This window comes from Mercenaria mercenaria, chromosome 12, assembly GCF_021730395.1.
Source record: "Mercenaria mercenaria strain notata chromosome 12, MADL_Memer_1, whole genome shotgun sequence".
Classification (NCBI taxonomy): Eukaryota; Metazoa; Mollusca; class Bivalvia; order Venerida; family Veneridae; genus Mercenaria; species Mercenaria mercenaria.
Window position 1 is genome coordinate 8,576,134 of NC_069372.1, and position 20,570 is coordinate 8,596,703.

The 20,570-nt window shown below is 39.2% G+C and overlaps 1 protein-coding gene across 2 annotated transcripts in view; it reads left to right on the forward strand.

Annotated features, from left to right (window-relative positions):
• The window catches only part of LOC123533809 (cGMP-gated cation channel alpha-1-like), a 78,476-nt gene extending 58,449 nt beyond the window's left edge, over window positions 1-20,027 (forward strand). For both annotated transcript variants that reach the window (XM_053519138.1, XM_053519140.1), the window contains 8 exons: window positions 11,548-11,702; window positions 13,442-13,528; window positions 13,915-14,011; window positions 16,374-17,185; window positions 17,524-17,655; window positions 18,010-18,154; window positions 18,772-18,882; window positions 19,439-20,027. In XM_053519138.1, coding sequence (XP_053375113.1) covers window positions 11,548-11,702; window positions 13,442-13,528; window positions 13,915-14,011; window positions 16,374-17,185; window positions 17,524-17,655; window positions 18,010-18,154; window positions 18,772-18,882; window positions 19,439-19,936 — 2,037 coding nt within the window. In that variant the 3' untranslated portion in view covers window positions 19,937-20,027. The remainder of the gene's footprint in view (window positions 1-11,547; window positions 11,703-13,441; window positions 13,529-13,914; window positions 14,012-16,373; window positions 17,186-17,523; window positions 17,656-18,009; window positions 18,155-18,771; window positions 18,883-19,438) is intronic.
• Window positions 20,028-20,570: the final 543 nt, after the last annotated feature.

The window sequence follows — 20,570 nt, forward strand, 5'->3', positions numbered from 1 at the left end:
AACCCTTACAATGGACTAATATAAAGTATATAATAACTTACCAACTTTGTCGAGCGCTGAATACCTTCTAGAATGAAGTAATTTGTGTAACGTTCTGCCAATAGTTTTTCCAATATGGCGGCCTCCTAGTAAGAGGGCGATCCCAGCATCCTTTACGTCAGCCAGCAGTTTCGCGGGCGACACACATGAGTGATCCGCGTCTACTACACTCCTCCCAACCCTATAAGGGAGTGCCTCTATGTCAACTGTATCAGCCTCTCGGAAATGTCTGAGCCTGCCATGTTTGATGTTCCAACCAAACGTTGTAGGTTGGATGTCCTGGGTTCAAACCAGTACTAGCACTAGGTTGTCCGCATATTTTTTCTACCCTGGGCAACCTGGAGTCTCCCGGCAAGGCCGCACCTTCCTTGACCAGGAACCAGCCTTCACAGTTTAGGTGAAGCCTAGTCGATATTAGGCCCTGCTTAGGCCAACTCTGGAGGCATCTTTCTGACATAGAGCCGTTCCGTGTTGGTGGCGGCTCTTTGAAGAAGATCTCTCCATGGCTCACTGCGGATCTTGGCTACCTCAGCCGCGGTGTACCCCAAGGCAGCTGGTGTCGACCTTCGAAGGGCTGCACCAGGAACCGGAAAGTATGGAGCATCAGTCTCTAGGAGAATTCGTCCCGGATCAACATGCCTTATCCAATCCAACCTGTCATGGTCCCCAGGCTCCTTATATTTGGAAACCACCGAAGTGAACCGAAGTACGTGCTTGGGTACTCCGCAATCCATCTCTCTGCTAGTGAGCGACTGCCCGTAAAGCAATGGCAGTGGATAAGGTGTTCCCGTCCCACTGACCGATGCGCCTTCAGAATCATGAGGACAGTCAGCCATGCTTCGTCGGATTCCGTCCCACACTCCTGCAATGTAACACTAGACATGGTTTGGTCCTAAGCAATCTAACGCCTTCTCCAGATTCAACATCTGGGTATACCACTGATTTGGGCTCATGCGCTCCAAGCCAACTTCCCTAGAGCAACCACTTCGGGCATATTCAGGCGATCCCTGAACCGTCTCCAGTCCTCTTCAGTCCCTGAGTTTTTCCGGGATGCCATCCAATAGCAGGACAAACTCCTTGGCTGACCCAGTTCTTTATGTCTGTTTTAGAAGGGTAAGTTTCTGGGTCCACAAAACACGCCAATGACCCTTGGTACCTCAATCTCATATTCTGGTAAAGTTGACGAGCCATCCAGAATACTGGAGAGATTCTTCTCTCTTTCCCTAGTTTTCTCCATTGTCCGGTCTAAATGACAATGGCTGTCAAATCCAACTGCGAGTTTAGGCAGTAGAAGTTGTTCCTCTTCAGACGGTTCGAATAGCTCCCTGAAGTGTCCCGCTGTTCCGGCCTTAGCAACGAAACCAAAGAAATGAGCCTGCTCCACTCGATTAAGGAAAGAACACTGCTTCCATGATTACGGAGCGTCAAATCCTCCTCACGCTTGTTCAGCACCTCTCCCAGCTCACGCATGCCCTGCTGTAGGTCAGTTACAGGAGTTTTAGTTTCAGAAAACTCCCCAATACTTTCAGCCAGCGTCACCAAACTATTCAGCGTCTTGTGAGCTCCCACCAGCATTCGCTGGAGATGGACAAGAGCCGTCCTCCTCCTCTCAGCAACTTCCGTGCCATTCAGCGCAGGATGAAATAGCAATGGCAGATGTTTTTTGAAGGCATGTTTTTCCTCCATTCTGTCACTACATCCTTGAATTGGGCATCTAGACAGCGCCGATTTAGGACGCTTGCCAGACTCCTGGCCTGCCTGCTGCGAGGGGCTCCGTTTTCTCAGCTGCTCCTCCCTATGCCTGTGGCTGTCATCTCGTTGACGCTGCCTGTCTGACATACCATGACCTCGGTTATCGGGGTCTCGTCTGATTGGGCCCGAGTTGCCCTATTGCCTGATGAATGCCCTTGCTTATGGGCTGCTTAGGTTTCCCCTACTCTTCTGACCTCGGTCAAACATGCTTGTCCTTCCGGGATTCTCTCCGGCTCTCTTCATGCCCTTCTTTGTGGGCCTCACAGGTACTATCTCGTAATCCTGACGTTTGGGGATTCCCTAGACTTTTCCTTGGTTTAGGCTGTTCAGAAGAAGCTTTGCCCTTTGGAACATCCTTCACCCATGGCTTAACTGGCTGACAGGTTTAGTGCCAGCTGGCGTACGTTCCGGAGTCCTAGGTTCTGTCTGGCGCGTTTCACCAACTGGACATCATCTCAACAGACGAACTCAATCTTCCTCGGTCAAATCCAACTCCATCTCTTCCTCCCCCTCCAACAGAGACGATGCTGCTTTCCCTGATACCAGCTGCTCAATCCTTTCGATTTCAGGATTTGATTCAATCTTATATCCTGGCTGGGGCCCTGGACTACCTCACTCCAAGTGCGTTGCTTCGGCGGAGGAGTGGTGCCACATTAGCTTCCAGCCATGACCTGTTATGGAAGTTGAGCTCCAAGAGGTCCCTTGACAGTTTTTAAGCCAAGCTTTCTTTGGAATTTCTGGACTTTGCCAGTTCGACCTGGCTCAGCAATGTAGCCTCGGCTGCGACGGAATCTGGTGGCACATAGTTAGTGTGGTCACCAGTGTCGGTTGGAGACAGCCTACCAACCTTGGAAAGTCTGTATCTCCTTGAGATATTTGCTCATGATTTGCCATCTTATCTGCAAATAGAAAGAAGAGAATTTAAATAACTTACCACGTCCCTGATTATGTTCTACCCTTACAATCCGCGCACTGGTACATGCCATGTTCAAGGCATCTGTCGGAGTAATATCCACACATGATCCATGAACCATTCCTCGCAATGATCACATTGTATCATGAATCTACCCTGCCATTGTTTTCTGCAAAAGCAATAGACTCGGTCGTCCCCTCTGGCAGTTTTAGTGCCCTGCGGGTTAGCCTTCCAGTGTTTGATCCAGCTTGGCAACTGTCTGTCTCGACATGGTTTAATCGATCATGATTAGCGACAAACACTACATTCCTAAGCTTCACCCTGAAAAGATAAGACGACAATCTTGTGACGATTACCCCGGGCCCTTTCCAAGGCGGACATAGCTTTTTTACACTTACCCTTTACGGCCGCTGTGTCAAGGACATAGACTGCATCACCTACCTGGTAAGATCTTTCAAATAATCTCAAATCATGGTCACGTTTCATTCTCTTTGTGCTAGTTTTTAGTGTTTTCCTAGCAACTTCATGAGCCTGCTGTAGACTTGTTACCAGCGAAGTAACATGTTCATCTGGACTTACCTGTTTATTTTGACCCTGTGGGAACATCAAACTAGCTGGAGTATTTACTTCCCTACCCAACATCATCTTATTTGGTGTAAACCCTGTCATACGATTGACCGAAGCACGAAGAGCGCCGGCCAATTGTGGCAAGTACTGGTCCCATTTTTGGGATTGCCTATGAAACAACGCACAGCGTCCATTAAGGTTCTGTTATACCTCTCCACTTGTCCATACTAGAGGGTCGGTATGGTGTGGTTCGTGCTTTGTGAATTTCTAGAACAGAGCATACTTCAGTGAATAGTTTAGATTCAAAGTTTCGCCCTGGTCTGAAAAAATTCAAAAGGTACACCAAATCTCACAAAAAAATGATTAACCGCACCTCTAGCTGTATCCTCTGCTGACTGAGTTGGTAAGGTATACACTCGACCCATTTGGTGAACTGTCCACCATCATCAAGACATACTCATTACCTTGAGAAGTTTTTAGGAGAGGCCCCAAGAAATCAAAGTGCACCCGTTCCATGGGCACCCCTGCCTGGTGTTCGGACAAAGGGCTACGGCCATGCCTGCTTGTCTTCTTGTTTTGATTACAAACAGCACACCCTGATACATACCTGGTCACATCATCCTTGAGCCCATACCATGTGTACTTTTCTCTAAGTCTTTCTTTAGTTCTCCCTACCCTTTGAATGACTGAAGAGGGGAGGTCCATGATTTAACCCTATTGCAATCTCTCGTAGCTCTTTTGGCAAGACAAGTCTGTGTCATCTGTATCTGGGTCATTTAGGTACAAAACCCCCTGGATAAACAAGAATCTTCCCTGTTCAGCCAATAAGATTTAAGCGCGGGACTAGCTCGGAACAATTCAGATGGATCTGGCTCCCGAATATCGTCTAACCATTCAATTATAACCCGAAGGTCTTCGTCAGACCATTGAGCCTGTTTAGCTCATCTAAAGAAAAGCCCCAGCTATATAAGGTTCGATTGCTTACACCGGTAAGTCTGTGTCATTATCTTTATCCGACTCACCACTGTCGTCGTCTGTCTGAGTCACAAGAGGTTTGTTTAGATCTGACTGGCAAAGGCCCTGTTTTCGACCTATTGTCAGCGGTATCACCATCCACTGGCTTAGCGGAGCGTCGGAGTCTGTTTTCGGCACATCCGATCCACCCTGGTCTACTGCTGCATTATCCCTTGCCTTACCCCGGGTAGTAACCATGTTAACACCTACCACTACATAGCAACCTGCAGGTTCTTCAGTTTGCCATGGAATGTTGTCGATACAGACTGCAAACTTCTATGTCGTCTTGACATACTGCACCAGATTCTAAATGCTGCTGAGTTGTGCAACAGCCAAGAATCTCTGATTCTGAGTTATCTAGATGAAACCCTTTTTGGTTTGAGACTGGCTTGCACTGTCGCTGTTCAGGCTGTTTGAATTTCCCCAATCAATCCCGTAGATGTTTTCACCTGTGCCCCCATGGGTCCTCACAGTTTGACCATCGCTGGAGTGGCCAACAACAGCGGAAACCGTCAAAGCTGATCTGTCACCAATGCACTGCATCATCTACTTTCTCTGGAAGACTGCCCAATTTGTTTCATGAGCCCTAACACAAATTGGCACCCACCGCATGGTAAATTACCAGGTCGCACCCCGGCACTGTGACTTCGCATGTCCCCTCTACAGCCGCATTCTGACAATGCATCCGCGTTACCGTGCTCACGACCTGCCCGGTGTTTCAACACCATATTATATTGAGATAGCTGTTCCAACCATCTCGCCAACTGACCTTGCGGTTCCCGGAAGTTCATAAGCCATCTTAAGCTTGAATGTCAGTCCTAACCGTAAATGGTTTGCCTAGTAAATAGTGCCTGAACTGTCTTGTAAAACGCACCACCGCAGAAGTTCTTCCTGGTTGTACAATACCGACGTTGCCCTTTGTTAGAGCAAAGCTGCCATAGGCGATGACTTTTCCATGCCTTGCTGCACTTGAATGAGTTCAGCTCCGATTGCATAATTAGAGGCATCAGTGTCTAGAATGAATTCATCTTTGAAATTCGGCAACGCTAATACAGGTGGTGAAATGAGAGCTTGTTTTAGAAACTCAAATGCTTCCGCCTGTTTCTCAGTCCACTCGAATTGTTTTTTCCGAGTGACAGCATAAAGAGGTTCGGCAATTTGTGAAAAGTTTTTCACAAATCCCTGTGGTAATTGCCAGCCCATGAATCTCATCTACCTCCTTGGCTGATTTTGGAGTGGCCATCTTTCACTACTTGGATGTCAGTGTCGGACATCTGCAAGGAATCACCTGTAACTCTACGTCCCAGAAACTCAACCTCCTTCTGAAACAATGAACAATTCTTGGGTTTTAGTTTTAACCTATACTGTTTGAACCTCTCCAGGACCTCCCTCAAGTTTGGAGGTGATCCTGGAAGCTCGACCCTAGCACTAAAATATCATCTAGGAATGCCAAGACGATCTTCCATGACAACCACGCAATACAAGATTCATGACACGCGCATATGTGCTGGAGCTCCGCAAAGTCCAAAACCCATACGCACATGTTCATACAATCCGTACTTAGTGATGAATGCCGTTTTCTTCCGGTCTTCTTCCCGATAGGCACTTGCCAGTACGCAGAATTGGCATCTAGTTTAAGAAACCAAACACACCAGCCAGCGTATCTAGCAGTCATCCACTAGAGGTAATGGGAAGACATCTTTGGTTGAGGATGCATTCAAAGCTCTGAAGTCCAGCACCAACGAACTGAGCCATCGCGCTTTCTGATGAGAACTGGTGTCGATGCCCTATCAGATGTGACTCTTGAATAACTCCAGCTTTGAGCATTTTTTGCAAGTGAGCTTCCTCTTCCCCCGCAAAACATGCAGGTGTGCGGCGCAACCTTTGTTTTGTAGGTTTAGCATCACCTGTATCTATTGTGTGCTCAATAGCATCAAAATGACCTAGATCAAATCGTCTTTGGCAAAGACATCCTGATATTCAATCAGGATTCCTCAAGTTCTGAACTTTGTTCCTTGTTTAAGCGTTGGCTTGCTTCTTCCCAGACGGATTTTAAATGCTCTGGATACCAGTTTTGATATCCTGTTCTACACCTTGGTGTTTATCTGTCTCATTTTCTGAGACCTTACCTACCTGATAGACCCGTACCCCCTCTGCAGACTCCTCAGCCAGAGTGTCAGATATGGCATATGCCTTGCCTAAATCCTTTCCCTTTTGACTAATCGATACCTGTCTCCCGATTAATTAAACATACCATGGGATCTGATTTTCCATTTCTACAACTCTAGGGGCAAGAAATCCCAAGTTTTCATCTGGTTCAATGACATAATCAGGTAGTGGTGTTTCCATTTTACACTGTACTCGTACTACAGAAATGAGGAGGTACCACCACGCGCTTAGCAACAGTAACTCTAGCAACACTGGGGCTTGTCCCCATATGATGCCTCATCAAGCGCTATCCTCATGCCATCAAAATGCAGCACACCCCTACCCATATCAAGAACAGCTTGACCCTTCTTAAGATGTCGATACCAAATAGCATATCTTGCTCAATGGGACCTACGTATAAGGTCTCTTTGTACCAACGTGTCCCATCCTGATTTTGAAAGGACCCGCAATGAAACCAGACATAGCCATTTCTCTCCCAGCAGTTAGAATGTTTCACACCTTAATTTTTGGTGGAGGATTTTTCAGGGAATGTAAACAAAGTCAGATATTATAGTGACTTGGCAGCAGTATCTACAACTGCCGAAAGTTGACGGTCGTTGATTGAATTGGCATGGAAAATTCAGATGCTGACTTTATTTGACATACAAGTACTTCTTCTACCCTTGACCACCATTAGGAACTGAAAGTCCCTTTTTGGCACTTGGTTTTGTTGGGGACCATGGTGTCGAGTATCAACTGTACTGGTCAAAACCGGATTTCGGATGCCATGTCGTCGGTTTTCCCTTATTGCTTTGTTTTGCAATTGATCACTTGGGTACCATGCTGTCGGGGGTTGTCTGTATTCTTAAGAATGCTATTGTCTGATACCAAACTACTTTGAGTCGGTGGAGAACCTGTTTGGCCAAGTTTTGGCACTGGTTGTTGAAGGTACCATACTCTTGAGTGTTGACTGTAGCTGAAAAAATGTTATGATTTGGTGTGTCCTTGCTGTTAAGATGAATAGGACTTAGTTTTTGACCTTGGTCTTCAAGATGGCCATGATGTTGAGGTGCTACTGTATCAAAAAAAATTATCTACGTATGTATCCGTATTGATAAAATGATCATTGCATGGTTTTTGCAATGAGTCCCCCTCGTACCAAGCTCCCGAAGTCAACTGTACTGTTTTTTAACTGTTCCCTGTTAACTGACACTTGGACCTGCATGTGAGCGGATTGGACAGGCCTAATTCTGAGGATTGGGTCGGGGTCGGCCGTACTGCCCGACCCCTTGGAGTTTAACTGTACATTGCGTTTTGGGCAATTTCGTCTAAAATGACCTTGTTCACCACAGTAAAAACAACCACTTGACCGCGATGGTCGACCTCTCCCTCGCCCCTGTTTTCCAGGATTGATTTCTGGAGACGTTCCTCCAGATCCTTAAGGGCCTTCATAAATTCTGGCTCTTGCGGTGGCTTGGAAGGTTTTTGAAAAACTGGTTTACAGTAAACAGGTCATCATCTGATTCGGTACGCCGTTTTTGGCGATCAGCCTTAGACTACCGTACAAGCTGTGTGTACTTGCTGATACTTACGGACCAGCTGGATAGCATGTTGCACGGTATGCGGTTCTTGCATACAGACATGGTGCCCTGCATCTTTATCAACCATACCCTGGCAAAAACGATTAACGGCCTGTTCAGTGCAGAACTATCCGGAAGATCCTTGTACGCTCGGGCAGCCAAAGTCAAACTCGTCTGCCCAGTCTTCCAATGACTCACCCTGGTTTTGGGTGGCTTGCTGAAATCTTACCTGAGCAGCAGCCGGCACTTCGCGTTCACCAAAGCGGTCTCCCAGCTTTTTCAATAAAGCACCAAAAGTCAAAGGTTCTGACCTATCGCTGATATCGCATAGTAATCAAGCGCTTTTCCCTTTAGGCTCCAGCAGAGGCAGTTTAGGCACTCTTGCTCGGTCCAGTCATACGCCATTTGCATACCTGGTAAATTGCATTTTAAAAGCCTTCCAGTTACCTTTCCCATCATAGGTTAGATTCTTTGGAAAGTAACAACTGAACGTTTCGGCTTTTGTTTAACCGAACCTTCAGTGTTTTGGCTTGCGTGATGGCTTGGAGCGGTGCAATTCCTTGAGCTGTCATCATCAGAGCTACTTTGATCAGTTTCAGTAAAATCATCAGAAGGAAAATCACTTACCTTATCCGGGCCAGTAGTAGTTGGTAATATGAGAGGATTTAGCCGAGGAGACCTTTTGTTTCACAGTCAGATTGTTACCTGTTCTGGCCCGCCAGTTTAGACAAATCTTCCATCATGCCCTCTTTCCCTCCTTCAAAAAGTTTACGGCTGAAGCGAGAACTGTCAGTATATCCCGTAAAGGTGTGGGTACCTTTAGACCCCGGCGGGGAATGGACATGCATTTCCCCCTTGAAAATTCATCAGAATCCTCAAGGTCTGAGCTTTCCGCCTTAATTTGGGCTAGTTTAGCATTTTTGGTAAAATCTATTTGCTCAATACCTCTTCTGAAAAAGACCTACGGGCAATTGTTTCTAATACCTCTTTATTTAGGTTGCCGCTACTCTCCCGTAACAGCAACAATTGCTGAAGCCAACTTGAATTTTATACCAGGTATTTGTATTAATTGTTCCACAGAACAAAGTTTAATTGCCACTGGCCCCCAAGGAAGATTACTAGCTGATTGTCCATGTTTTAGGACATTCGTAAACTTACACAAATAAATTTAAACAATTGAAAGTGCTGTATTTCCACGAAACGGATGTTTACACTTTGCAAACTATCGGAAAAAGGTTAGTTTCCGGTGAGCATGCGCAGACGTTTCACCAAACAAAAATTGCCTAAAATCGTTTAATTTAGACAAATCTACGATGAAACCAATCCTACAATGATGTTGTAACACTGCTCGAGCGATCCAAATCAGGTTCGAAGTACTACAGGGTTTTTTTGAATGCACTGGTGCTGCGCTGTATTGCGCAATAGGGAACGTGGTAGCGTCTTCGAAGATCGGCGATTCTGAGCTTTTTAACCGCTGCCACCAGTGTTGAACCCGCTACAACCCTTACAATGGACTAATATAAAGTATATAATAACTTACCACTTTGTCGAGCGCTGAATACCTTCTAGAATGAAGTAATTTGTGTAACGTTCTGCCAATAGTTTTCCAATATGGCGGCCCTCCTAGTAAGAGGGCGATCCCAGCATCCTTTACGTCAGCCAGCAGTTTCGCGGGCGACACACATGAGTGATCCGCGTCTACTACATTATGTTTGTTACAAGAAGCAATTAAGTTAAGTGTATATATTTGCTACGTAGGTATATTATTAAATGAATTATGTTAAAATTGGAGGCGTTGGGATTATCTTATAAAATGTTTCATGATAACATCAACAAATTTAACAAGATTTCTCAATACGGGAACGTTATTAGATCCGAGTAGTGATTTAAGCGTAATGTCGCGACTATGATTTAACGTTACACTTTGCAGAAACTGTTCTCTTTTTTTGCTCGAAAAAAATACAGTGTAATAGATAGTGTTGTTCAGTACCAAGTTGGTCCGCAGGGCACAGTGTGCACTTCCTTTCATAAAAAGGGGTACCGTCATAGCGCCCAACTTCTACAGGGAATTTATGATTTGCCGTTCTGAATTTGAACAGAGTAAGGGATTCTTGGTTGTGTAAAATTCTAAAGTATTCTTCAAAATTAGAATCTTCCTTAAAAACTTTTATAAATGAGACCTTTGTTCGATTGACAGAGCTGCGCATGCCATGACTGTTTATACTGGTCAATTTATGTTTGTTTTATTTGTTTATGGATAAACGCGTGACTGATTTGTGATTGATTCTGCCAAAGATCCGGCCGCCCGACAGAATTCAAAATTTCTTTTATTTTAGTTATCCACTTAAATTCATAGTTAGGCTCGTTGATCATGTATTTATAAATTTGTGAAGATATTTTATTTTCTTTCCCGGTCAGTAGACGGTTCCAGAATGATATCATTCGAGATTTTACAATGACTGATATCGGAAATCGACCAAGCTCGCCCATTAACATATACAGGGGAGTAGATTTTTGGGATTTAGTTATTTTGCGTAAAAACTCATTGTGGACTTTTTCTAACAGATCTAAATTTTCGAATCCGAATATTTCTGAACCGTACGTTAAAACTGGTAAAACGGTATGGTCAAATAGTTTGATAATCAGGTCTATTGGTAAATCTGAATTATTTGACTTAGTGAATAATAGGTACATTGCTTTAGTTGCTTGTTGTACTACATGCTTCCTGGCTTTAAGGAAGGAACCGTTGCTAGAGAATGTTACACCTAGATAGTGGTAATTATCTGTTATCTCAAGGTTCTCGTTACCTAAATGAAAACTGAAATTTCCTAATTGTCGAGCTCCAAAAACAACTATTTTGGTTTTGTTTAAGTTAACTTTTAAATGCCAGTTAGTGCAATAATCATTAAATGCATTCAGTGAATTTTGAAGGTCAGTGGGTGAGTTCGAGATAAGAATGGTGTCATCTGCATAGAGTAGGACTAAGAGTTTAAGCCATAGTGTTAGATCTTGTGGATCGAATAATTCTACTCCAGCAATGCCACTATTCTGTTAATATGTTAAATAAGCAGCAGATAAGATGGGAGTTGTATATTGGATTGGGGGGGGGGGGGGACACTTATATAGTAGTGAATCTAGGCCTTTAAGCTAGAGCAAGGGGATATGGGAAATATATCATTTTTCGTAACCTCTGTTGAACAGACTCAATCAAAATAAGTAGCTGTCAATTATTTACTGGAGTGCATTCTACGCTTCTAGTTGAGCTTGTAATGTATCCGTTAGTATTTTTCCTATGTACGAAACTTCATGTCAAACTTCATGTAACATACATGGGTATCTATTTTCCTCAAATCCACTTACGTGTTGCTTGAATTCAGTTTTATTTTGAAAAATCATGTAATTTTGTTACATTTTGTTGTAGAAGCTCTCATGATTAGTTTCAAGCTATTAATTATTGATCAAATATAACCCAGTTTTATTATAGATTTTGATCTTTGGTTGATAATCAAACAGTTTATTTTTTTTTTTGAACAGGTGACGATATTTCAAAAATGTCGTCCAGAATTTCTACATGATCTGATGTTGAAGATGAGAGCGTATATCTTCACGCCGGGTGACTTAATATGCCGCCGCGGAGAAGTTGCCAGGGAGATGTTTATTATTGCCGACGGCGTCGTTGAAATATTAGGGTAAACAATTGAGCTTTTTCTCTTTACTCTGCATAAGTATCAGTCTATAGATATAAATTTAGATTTGACAGGCAGGCTAGGGAAAGCGTCTTGTCAATACTACGTCTTGTTAATACTTCAAGAAATTCATCAAAGTTACATAATTGTCTGGGTGTCTCTAGAAGGTTGAAGGGAATATAATGACCTACTTGGTCGAGTGGTTAAAATTGCTGTAGTCCGGAAATGACATTATTCAATTTTATGTCCAGCATGTCTCAACTTCACACTACAGGATAACTGATACGAAATACATCTCATTAGCGAACAAATTGGTAGCGAAATATCTTTTTTTTCCCTTATCAATCAAATGTCTAGTGTCAACGGAATCTGTAGACAATAATAAATTTCCTGCAATTATCCATAGAATGGCTCGATAAATTTATATTATGATAAATTTACTATTAAATAGGTATATCTTCAAAGCGTGGGTGTATTGACATATACATTTATATTAAGACTCGTTACTAAAGTAGTACACTACACATTTTAAATACAAAAGTATAGGTGGATAATACATGTCCAACATGGATAAGCACGCTTCATAAACACATTTGATACCTTGTACTGAAGACCGTTAAAGTAACTTTTAACTAGAACAGCAAATTTACCAGTCACGGTTAAATACATGTATACCGATATGTTAGATTATTCACTTATTGAAAAGACCAGTTTTGACTCTTGATTAAAGTTTAATACAGAACTGTTTTTTCCTCAAGTTTATGTTAATCTATGTTAATCTATAGGCCGTCCAATATAGTGCATAATAACTATAGATCGGCAATTCATATAAGGAGTCATGTAATAATAGTTTATAAAAATGTTAGACTGTGAAGCCTAATCCCTTCTTTATTGCAAAATATAGCATGAAAACAGGAAAATGTTAGAATCATCAAAAGTGTACGGTGCCCGTAAAGTGACATGTGAAACTTCTTTTGTTTCGTAAAAACGAAATAAGATTTCGTAAAAACGAATTATTATTTCGTAAAAACGAATTTTTATTTCGTAAAAATGAAATTTTATTTCGTAAAAACGAAACGTATTACGTAAAAACGGAATGAAAAAAGTTTCACATGTCACTTTACGGTCACCGTAGTACGGTGCCAGTTTCTCATGGGAAATATTACTGTGAAATATTATAAACAGTTTTGTTCTTTTTATTTCGAGAAATCCTTCAGCTTATTTATCAACAGATATATTTCGTTATAATGTCATATATAATTACAAATGAAATGTAGATATACGACATCTTGTCATAATATATATACGACATCTTGTCATACAATATTCTGCTTCTAATGGACAGACGCCATTAAGAGATCATATAATTGACTTTAATAACAGGAACTAACATAAAAAGTTATTTATATGAAGTTCCAAAGCCACTAAAATACTGCCAGTCGTATTTTGAAAGACAATGCTTATTGTCTGTTTATAGCTTCTCTTGTCTATAACCTTCCGTTTCTGAAGGTTAAGTGACTGCACTAACAAGAAAATAAAACTAACGTACTAAATGAGTATTCTCTTAACAGTTTCGAGCAAAATATTTTCTATATGAGCAGAAAATGAATTTCTAGAACTTTCTTTTCAGTATCAGTTACGACTGACAGACAGAAATGTGAAAAAAAAATGTTATTGACACAAACAAATATATACGTACCTGATAGCCTATACCTGATATTCTGATAATGACTTTATTTCAGGGACAGCGGCACGGTGTTAACACAGATGAGTACTGGTGATTTCTTTGGTGAAATTGGTATTCTGAATCTAGATGGCGGCATCAACAGGTTAATATTAAACCATTATATCATGGAATTGCCTAATTATTCGAATAAAGTGCTGGTAGCCTAACGGCATATTCAAACAATATTAACTTTTTCCCCCTTAAAGCTGCTTAAAGCTGGCATATTCAAATTAGATTAACTTTTGTTTTTTTAGCTTAAAGCTGCACTTTTAGAGTTTTTGTGATAAGATAATGATTGTCATTTAAAATAGTTAGATACAAAAAATGTACAAAACATTGATACGCCAGTAAAATCAGGGTGCAATAAAATATTTAAAAAATCATCTAGCAATTGTAAAGACCTTTTCTTTCTTGCATACTAGATCTGACTTGAAATTGTTTGCACTGAAATCAAGTTTTTCTTTGATACTTTCTTGTTTTTTTTTGTAGGAGAACGGCTGATGTACGGTCTGTTGGGTATTCCGAGCTGTTCGTGTTGTCACGTGAAGACGTTCTTGCTGCTCTGAAAGATCACCCTGACGCTGAGGTAATTAACACTTCTTTGCTACATAATGTATAAATAGCACTCCCTTGTAGATCTCAAGACAATTTGCAAATAATGCTTGAGTGTCTGTTTTTTATGTCTTTGTTTCTTTTAAAACATTTATTTCAGTGACGCTTCTCAGTTACTCTTCGTACTACTTGTAAAGATTATGTCCTAATGTCAGAATAATTTGTAAAAGTAATACTTCGATACATTTGTAAAATATACCTGCCTTGTCGGATTGGTTAGAAAGGATGTTATTTGTTTTAAATTCTTGACAGTTTGTATGAATCAGTCTCCATACAAATTTCCAAACAATTTTTCCATTCCGATTCCTTGTTGATTTAAGAAAAAAATAAAGTGATGTCTGTTTCTAGTATAAATATTACATATCTGACAAAAACAATCCTTTTCCGACGACGAACTAATTGTTATGAGTTATTACATAACAGTACTGAGAGCTATGTCCAGTCTAAAGTTAATGTCTAGCAATTTATACGTTGACAAAGTATAAAAACTCAAGATTCCTCGTATTTAAAAAATCTTCTTTAACTGTGTACGTTTTGTTAATATGATTTATAGTATTTCATTTTGAAAAACATGAAGTGGTTCTCGTAGAAATCACAATTTATTTAAGTCCATCGGTGCGTGAAAAATTAAATTTATATCATGCTACGTACTTGCTTTGCTTCTATTTTTCTTGTTTCTCAGCATCGGCATATAAAAAATATATATCATATTTTTGAACGTGTTGTGCTAACTACATCAAAACGTCTCAGCATCTGCATGCGAAAACTGAATGTCATGTTTTGTGCATATTGTGTTTACATTTCTGTTGTTTTACATAAAATTGTCTCAGCCTCGTCATATAGAAAATGTGTATTATGTTATGTACATGCTGTGCTTATATTTTTGTTGTATCTACAGAATTGGCCTTGAATATGTAACATGCGCATATCATTAATCATTTCGCTTGCCATATTTTATTTACAGTTATATTATGTTATTCATAATTGAAACATTTGTGAAAATCAGGAGATATTAACTACATATGCACGTATTAGACTGAACCAGTTGCTATCACAGAGGTCACCAGTAGGTACAACAGAGCCGTCTCTTAATTCTTCACATAACTCTTCATATGCTAGCATTGAGCAATACACGAACGAAGCGTTAAGTAGCAGGTATCTTCATTTATATTAAAATAGCTTCTGTTTGGTTTTACAAGTAGACAATATTATTTCTTAGCTAGCTGCACTGAATTCCCATTCATAAGTAGAATAGTTATTGTTTTTGCTGTAGCTGTTTATAGTAGTATTTCTATGGTATATCTCATGTAAGAGCAATAGATCCGTTTTAATTATATCTTCTTTCTCTGTTTATTGGTGTTTTGTTTTGCCGCTTCACAATTTCTTACATCTTTACTCTTTCTATAATTCACTTTTCTACATTTTACACATACAATGCTAGATATATTACGTTCAGGATCCAGAGTAGTGATTTACACCTGTCTATTTGATTACACAAGTTGACAAAAAAGAAAGCTTAATAATAGAAAATTTAATGTATTTTCTATCGCTGTATATTTACATTGTGAAAATCCCGTTTGAGTTAATCTAAATTGATAAAACAAATTTCCTTACTATGAAATTTTCTGCTTCTTCTTAAACTGTGGTCCTACAGAAAACAGTGGTGCATCAACTGTTCAGCAGTAAGAAGAACCCCGAATTTATATCCAAAACATAGTTTTTGTTCAATAAATCGTAGGCAAAATTAATTTGTACAGGCTGATCTGCTTCCGTTGACTACTATTATTTTGATTATGCTAACTTTGACAAATCGGTTTGTTTTGTTGCATTGAAATGTAAGATAAATACCTGTCGTTAATGGAACATTGAACGCTAATAAGTAATTTCTTTATTGATAAAAAACATTACAAATTTCAGGCTCAAAAATACTATTTGCATGGGACTTCGAAATACGATCTAAACTTAGATTCGTAGCACAGATCTTGACTAAATCAAAGTGTACATATATCTTAAAAAATGTCTTTAACCAAACTACCGTGTAAAAAGGCAAGTCAGTAAGAATAATATTATTAATAATTAAAACTAAATTAATTAGTTCCTTTTAAAATTGTTTGATATCTGTTAACAAAATATCTATTACCCAAGGAAGCATGTGTAAAATGTAATTTGCGAGCTCGAGCGTTTCTAACCTTTCTCTCTTTCTAGTATAGTAATTTTAACATGTGTGTGTGCTTATAGAATTTGGCCTTGTTTGATTACTAGATATGTATTTAGCTTTTAGTTTCAAATACTAAAACATTACTTAAACTCTAACATACTGAATGTGCACTTTTTAGAATATAATTCGAGAATACGGCCAAAGGAGACTGAAGGAAACAGAAGAACATAGAAAAATGCTAAGAAGCGCACCAAGCTCACCAGATCCTTCCGCTTTCAGAGGAAACAGGGGGCCAAATGGAGTTCATACTGAAAATGCAAGTCCAGGAATGATACATTTCCCACAAGTGAAGTGTTTACAAAAGCTACCACAAATGTCGCCAAAACTGAGGAAATTCTTCACTTTTAGGAACAAACGAATGAAACGAAGAGACATTCGAAGAAATTCCGTGACGTCAGAAAACAGTTCTTTAAATCTTTCAAGTAATACTTCAAACCAAGATGCTGTGACTTTAGAAAGAATTCATCCAAATAAAACCGATAATGGAATGAGGTTGCCAGTCTCTAATTTAGATATAATTCAGGAGAAAGACATTTCTGATACGGAGACGGAGATAAAGTCTGAACAGGTTAACAGTACCGGTAGTACCAGGCTAGCTGATCTGGTCCTAAATTTGCTAAAAAGTCGACGGCAACTTGGCTACAAGACAGTAAATTCAGATGATGCGGATGCTGAGACACCGTTTCAAGAAATACAAATGGATAACATTAATGTGAGTCCAGAAGACAAAAATGCTTCCAGTAAAGTGAACTATGCATATAATGATAAATTTGAAGACTGTATAACAAGAACCACACCTGGAAGGGGATCTCAACACCATGTCTTAATGAGAGAAAATGCTGTAGACTCTAGGTTAGATTCCAACGATAGTAATACCTCTACTCCTAAAATTATACTTACACCAGATACTGATGGTGTTATAATCTCAAGGTAATTAACATGTTGTACTAACATCACCACACTAATATATACTAACATTTTATTCACAAATAGATTTAATAGTAACCTTCAGACATATTTTAGTTAAGTGAATGAAAGAACATTTCGTTAATTTATCTATATCGTCTTAAGGTGGTATTTCATACGCTTACTTAAGTTTTTGAAAAGAGAACATCAAGGATTAAAAATAATTCCAATATGGCAAAACCAACATGTTAAATAAAGAACAGCAAGTCAAACATACAAAGGCTGTCTTAGGCTGTGAACAGCTATTATTCTATTTTTAACATGAAGTATTTATCAATTTTGTTTACTTATAATGGGCACAGTAGCAACAGCGACGATGACAGCGATAATGGCAACAGCGCACCTTTATCCGTGCCATATCTGCCAATTAGAAACCACCTTTCTCGGAAAAGTAGTCCGTGTATTCTTCCATTACCAACAACACTAAACGACAGGTAAAATTGAAATAATGAACTTAAATGAATCTTACCACAATGTTAGTTTTCGCTACCTACATTGCATTTCTGACAGGAGTCTTTTTCCAAGTTTGAAAATGGCTGCAGCTATAATGAAATACCTTATCAATTTCAGACATCATTAAATACATTTTATTCATAAAGTCTATATCAAGATCCATTGGAAACAAAGAATAAAACTAAGCAACATAATAGAAAACTCGGTTTAGTTGAATCTGAGAATTAGTGTTAATACCTCTCGCGAACTATTGTACCGGTTATCATCTTTAATATAATGCCAAAATACAGTTTTCTTTATGTATTTCAAGTGAAGCTGTATCCTATTATTTTCAGAACGGGGAGAAAATTCAGCTGTGCTCCACCTCTAGATCTTCCAATAGAAGTGCCATCTTTCTCCAACTTCAGGGGCTTATCCGGCAATACGAAAGAAATTTCTTCCTCTCTAGACCGATTTAAATCTCAGATTATGCAACGACTGGTAAAAGCTTCAATTATTAACAGGAAGTTTGCATAAAACATAGATAATTAAATTCAGAAATATGCAAACGTTGCATTTAATTCAGATTACTAAAAAAGCAGTGTTTCCAAGAAAGAAAAAAAAACTGATGATAAAATATAATTAGTGTCAGCCAATGACGAATCTTTCAGGCTAATTGGATGCATTTCATTCACTTAAATTTTAATTTGACAATTTATACATAAATCTAAATATGACGCTCTAAACAAGACAAACGTCTGCATTTACAAAAAAATCACATTTAGTAACAATGGTATTATATATTCTCCAACGTTTGAATTCATGATGTATTTAACAATGTGCAATTTTATCCTAAGTATTTTTGTTTGTCTATTATATAATACAAGTTACCTTTAGCCTGCTAATGTACTGATCCATCATTGACGTTTGGCAGTACAATTTATTATTCAAAATGGCTGTTCAATAAAAATTTACTGACTGAATAGCGAACAGTGCAGACCATGATCAGCCTGCATGGACTTGGTCTGCACTGGTCGCAAAGGCAGAATCATTTGCCGTCAGCAGACTTAAGGTTATTATATAGCAAGTCCTTCATATTTATAACATCTGTCTTTTAGGACACTATGGAGTCCACAAATAAGGAAACTCAACTTCGTCTACAGGAAACACTGATGTTTCAGGAAAAAATGATGAAGAATTTACTAAAGAAATTATCATCAAAAGAAAATGTAAATTCATACTGGTAACATAAGTACTTTTAAAATTGTTATATGACTGTATATTTTTTCACGCTTTCAAGGGGATGTATACAAGTCACACGATCAAAACTGCATTAATGAAGAAGAGAAGATCAATATACTGGTGTAACAAAATGGGAGGGGATTGAAACAAAACTACGATTTTCTCTGTATTGATGTTTGCTGTATACTTTCCCAAGTACATATTGGTCATTACTTAACGGTTTACAATCTCTCCTCGAATGATATTATCTCATGGTAAAATGATGTTGATTTAGAAGGGATATGCAAACAAATCAATGTCACTGTAATTACATTTAATGACCATACTCAAAAACATAAGTTAAATGCCAATTTTGAACAATATTTAGATGTTTTTTCTTTGTAAAATTTGGTAAAGTCATCGTTCAGTATTATATTTGATCTTTAACGTCTTATTTGTAATCGGTCCAAAGCTATGAGATAAGTTTGTATTGCCTATTTATTTTGTGGATGGCGCAGTACTTGCATGTTTATATATACCATCTGTTTACGTTTATTCCTGCAGATAAAAGAAGAGACTGTCAGTATTAAGTCAGATACAACGATTGAAAACAGTTTAAAGAGACACAACAGTGCCAATGTACCAATACAAAAAACTAACGAATGTCTTCTAAATCTACCACAAACTTCATTTGAAGCCGCATCTTGCATGCCAGCGGGTACGCTATCCACCACAAACAGCGACAGAAAATTACCTAACAGAAGCTGTGAACTGTCTAGTTATACTAGTATTGAACCGTCCGCTTCCGTTATGATAAATTCTTCACCCAGTCAAGGTCAGGATGCATCGGAAACAAAACGCGCGCATGAAGTGAAGAAGGAGCTTCGTATAGATGTAGGCAAAATAGACGAAGCCACGCCCTGTGATAATCCTGTAAGAAACAATAGTGAATCAAGAACACGTATTAACCTTGTTAAAGATGAATCTGTTCATAACACAAACCAATCGACACCAACTGAGAGCGTTGATGAAAATTTAGAGTATAAGGTGACACATTTATGACATACACAAATGACATTTACAAGTCAATTTGTTAAACATTTGCGTATTTAAAATATGCAGCTCCGAAGTCAAATAAAGCAGTTTCAAACTGGGTTCTAGTTTCTATCAGTGCTGATTATGCAGAGGATAATGTTCATTTGGATACTTCTCTACAAAGTATGCCTAACTGCGTTTTGTAGTGATGCTGTCATAGCATTAAAAATATGTTGATTATTGTTATCCAGGGTACAATGTTCTTAAAGGAGTTGAAGCTATGCTATAACATAAATCAAGAGTTCTGCCAATCAAACTAGAATATTTTATCAGATTCCTGTGATAAATACTCATTTTGTACGAAACTGAATGCAAATATATTACTGAGTAATGGATATCAACGTAACAGAGATATCATGATACTTTCGTTGCTAATGTAGTTTGCCACAGAAACCGAGAAAAATATTCATCCAATGCATATCTTATATCAAAATTTGATTGAAGTTATACCATAATTTTACCACTTTATGTGATTTCTTATTTGAAAATACGGAGCTAGCATTCAGACCTCTGTATATTAGTCTTCATTTATTTCACAATACATACAAATATTGCTACGCATTGCAGTCATAAATCCAAAAACCAAGAATCCATAAAACCT